At 36.0% G+C, this 2,359-nt stretch overlaps 1 protein-coding gene across 1 annotated transcript; it reads left to right on the top strand.

Moving 5' to 3' along the window:
- The first annotated feature begins 1,414 nt into the window (after positions 1–1,414).
- LOC140919610 (uncharacterized) lies at positions 1,415–2,152 on the top strand. The gene has a single exon (XM_073365986.1). The coding sequence runs from the start codon at positions 1,415–1,417 to the stop codon at positions 2,150–2,152; it is 738 nt and encodes a 245-aa protein (XP_073222087.1).
- The last annotated feature ends 207 nt before the right edge of the window (positions 2,153–2,359 follow it).

The following is a 2,359-nucleotide window of genomic DNA, read 5'->3' as shown; positions in this document are numbered from 1 at the left end:
CAGCCCGACTCATACCAACCCGAACCATACTTTGACCATGCCGAAACATCTGAACCTGAACCATCTCAACTTGAACCATATATTCCACTAGGTGATATGGCCGATTTTGATCAACAAGAAATAAGTGAAGAGAGTGAAGAAGAAACATACTTTGATGAAGACGAGGACGATGAAGGTGACAACGACAATGGTGAAGATCTAGAGCCAACATACGATCCACCATTCCATATGTGTAATCTAAATTTGGATTATACTTACCAATCCTTCGAATTTGATATGCCATCTAATGAACCACCTCCATTAGATGCATCTCTTGAGATTGGAATGAAGTTTAGTAACAAACCAGATTGTCAACTTGCAATTAAACATTATCACATAAAACACTTCCTCAATTACCGAGTTGTGAAATCTGATCAATACAGGTATGTAATTAAATGTGTCAATCCACAATGCTTGTTCAAATGCAAAGCTTCGTTAAGTCAAAAAAGTAACCAATGGGTGATTGGTCGTTTGAAAGGGCCCCACAATTGCGCAAATTCTTCTATGTCACAGGATCATACCAAGCTCGACTCTAACATCATATGCGAAAGCATAAAGTCGCTTTTGAAAGCTGACCCATCAATTAAAGTGAAGGTGATCATTGCACATATTCGGGAACGATACAACTATACAATCACCTATAGAAAGGCATGGATGGCAAAGAACAAAGCTGTCGAAACGATTTACGGGAACTGGGAAAAATCTTACAATGACCTTCCAAGGTGGTTGTTGACTATGCAAAGATTTCTTCTAGGAACTATTGTGGAAATAGAAGTATCAGTTGCATATCCTGATAATACTCTATAGCAGGGGTAAAAAAATTTCAAACGATTATTCTGGGCTTTCCCTCCGTGCATATCTGGGTTTAAATTTTGTAAACCATTTGTTTTAGTGGATGGAACTTGGTTGTACGGAAAGTACAAGGGGACTCTTTTGCTTGCTGTTGCACAAGATGGAAACAAAAATACAATTCCCATTGCTTATGCACTTGTGGAAGGTGAGACAGGGGGTGCATGGAGCTTTTTTTTGAAAAATCTAAAAAGGTATGTAACACCTCAAGTCGACATTTGTTTGATTTCAGATAGACACGAATCCTTTAAGAGTGCCTATAATAATCCAAATAATGGTTGGCATGATCCTCCGTCAACACATGTGTACTGCATCCGACACATTGCACAAAATTTCATGAGAGAGTTCAAGGACAAAGGACTTCAAAGAAAACTCGTTTGTATGGGTAATGATCTAATTCTTCTTAGTATATTTTCCATTTATCACTTAATCATATTTGATAATTCACATCATTTCTTACAGGATATGCATTAAATGAGCCATCATTCAAGTATTATCGCAATGAAATCAAGATGGTGAAATCAAGATGGAAAATCCAGAGGCTTTAAGATGGATCGATAATATCCCCCCAGAACAATGGACTATGGCTTATTCTCAAGGTCGACGATGGGGACACATGACAACAAACGTTTCCGAGTCCATCAACGCAGTGCTCAAGGGTACACGCAATCTCCCAATCACTGCTTTGGTACAATCAACATACTATAGATTGGGAGTTTTATATGCAGAAAGGGGACAACAACATCAGGCATCATTAGCTTCTGGTCGAGTATACACAGACGATTGCATGGACAAGATTAAATGTGAAGTTGGTAAATCTAATACTCACCAAGTCATGCAATTCGACCGAAATCATTATTCTTTTATGGTGCATGAAACAGTAAACCCAAGAGAGGTGCGACCAATTGGTCATTTTGAAGTCAACCTTCAAAGAAAATGGTGTGATTGTGGAAAATTTCAAGCTATACATGTTTCTTGTTCACATGCCATAGCTGCATGTTCTTATGCTCGTCAAAACTATTTAGTGCTTTTATCTGACGTGTACAAGGTTGTTAATGTATTTAACATTTACAAAGAAGAGTTTCCACCTATACCTAATGAAGGATATTGGCCCACATATGAAGGTGAAACATTGTATCACAATCCTCAAATGCGGAGAATTAAAAAAGGTCGTCCAAATAGTACCCGTATTAGACCTGAAATGGACGTTAAAGAAAAAGTACCGAGAAAATATGGATTATGTCGATTAACTGGCCATACTTGAAAACATTGTCCAAATGTTACAGTCAGCTCTAGTCAATTATCCTAATTTCTATTTATGTAGTTTTATCTTATCGTAATTTAAATTTGCTATTTATGTATTTTTATGAATTATCCTAATATATTATTATTTATATATATTTTTGCTACATATATTTTTTATGAATTTATCTATTTATATATATATATATATATAATATAATTCATAAAA

This window comes from Cicer arietinum, chromosome 3 (assembly GCF_000331145.2).
Source record: "Cicer arietinum cultivar CDC Frontier isolate Library 1 chromosome 3, Cicar.CDCFrontier_v2.0, whole genome shotgun sequence".
NCBI lineage: Eukaryota > Viridiplantae > Streptophyta > Magnoliopsida > Fabales > Fabaceae > Cicer > Cicer arietinum.
This window is presented reverse-complemented; position numbering and strand designations above follow the sequence as displayed.

Bases quoted from the DNA above. Each gene is read 5' to 3' on its own strand.
- LOC140919610 (XM_073365986.1), top strand. From the start codon at position 1,415: ATGGAAAATCCAGAGGCTTTAAGATGGATCGATAATATCCCCCCAGAA.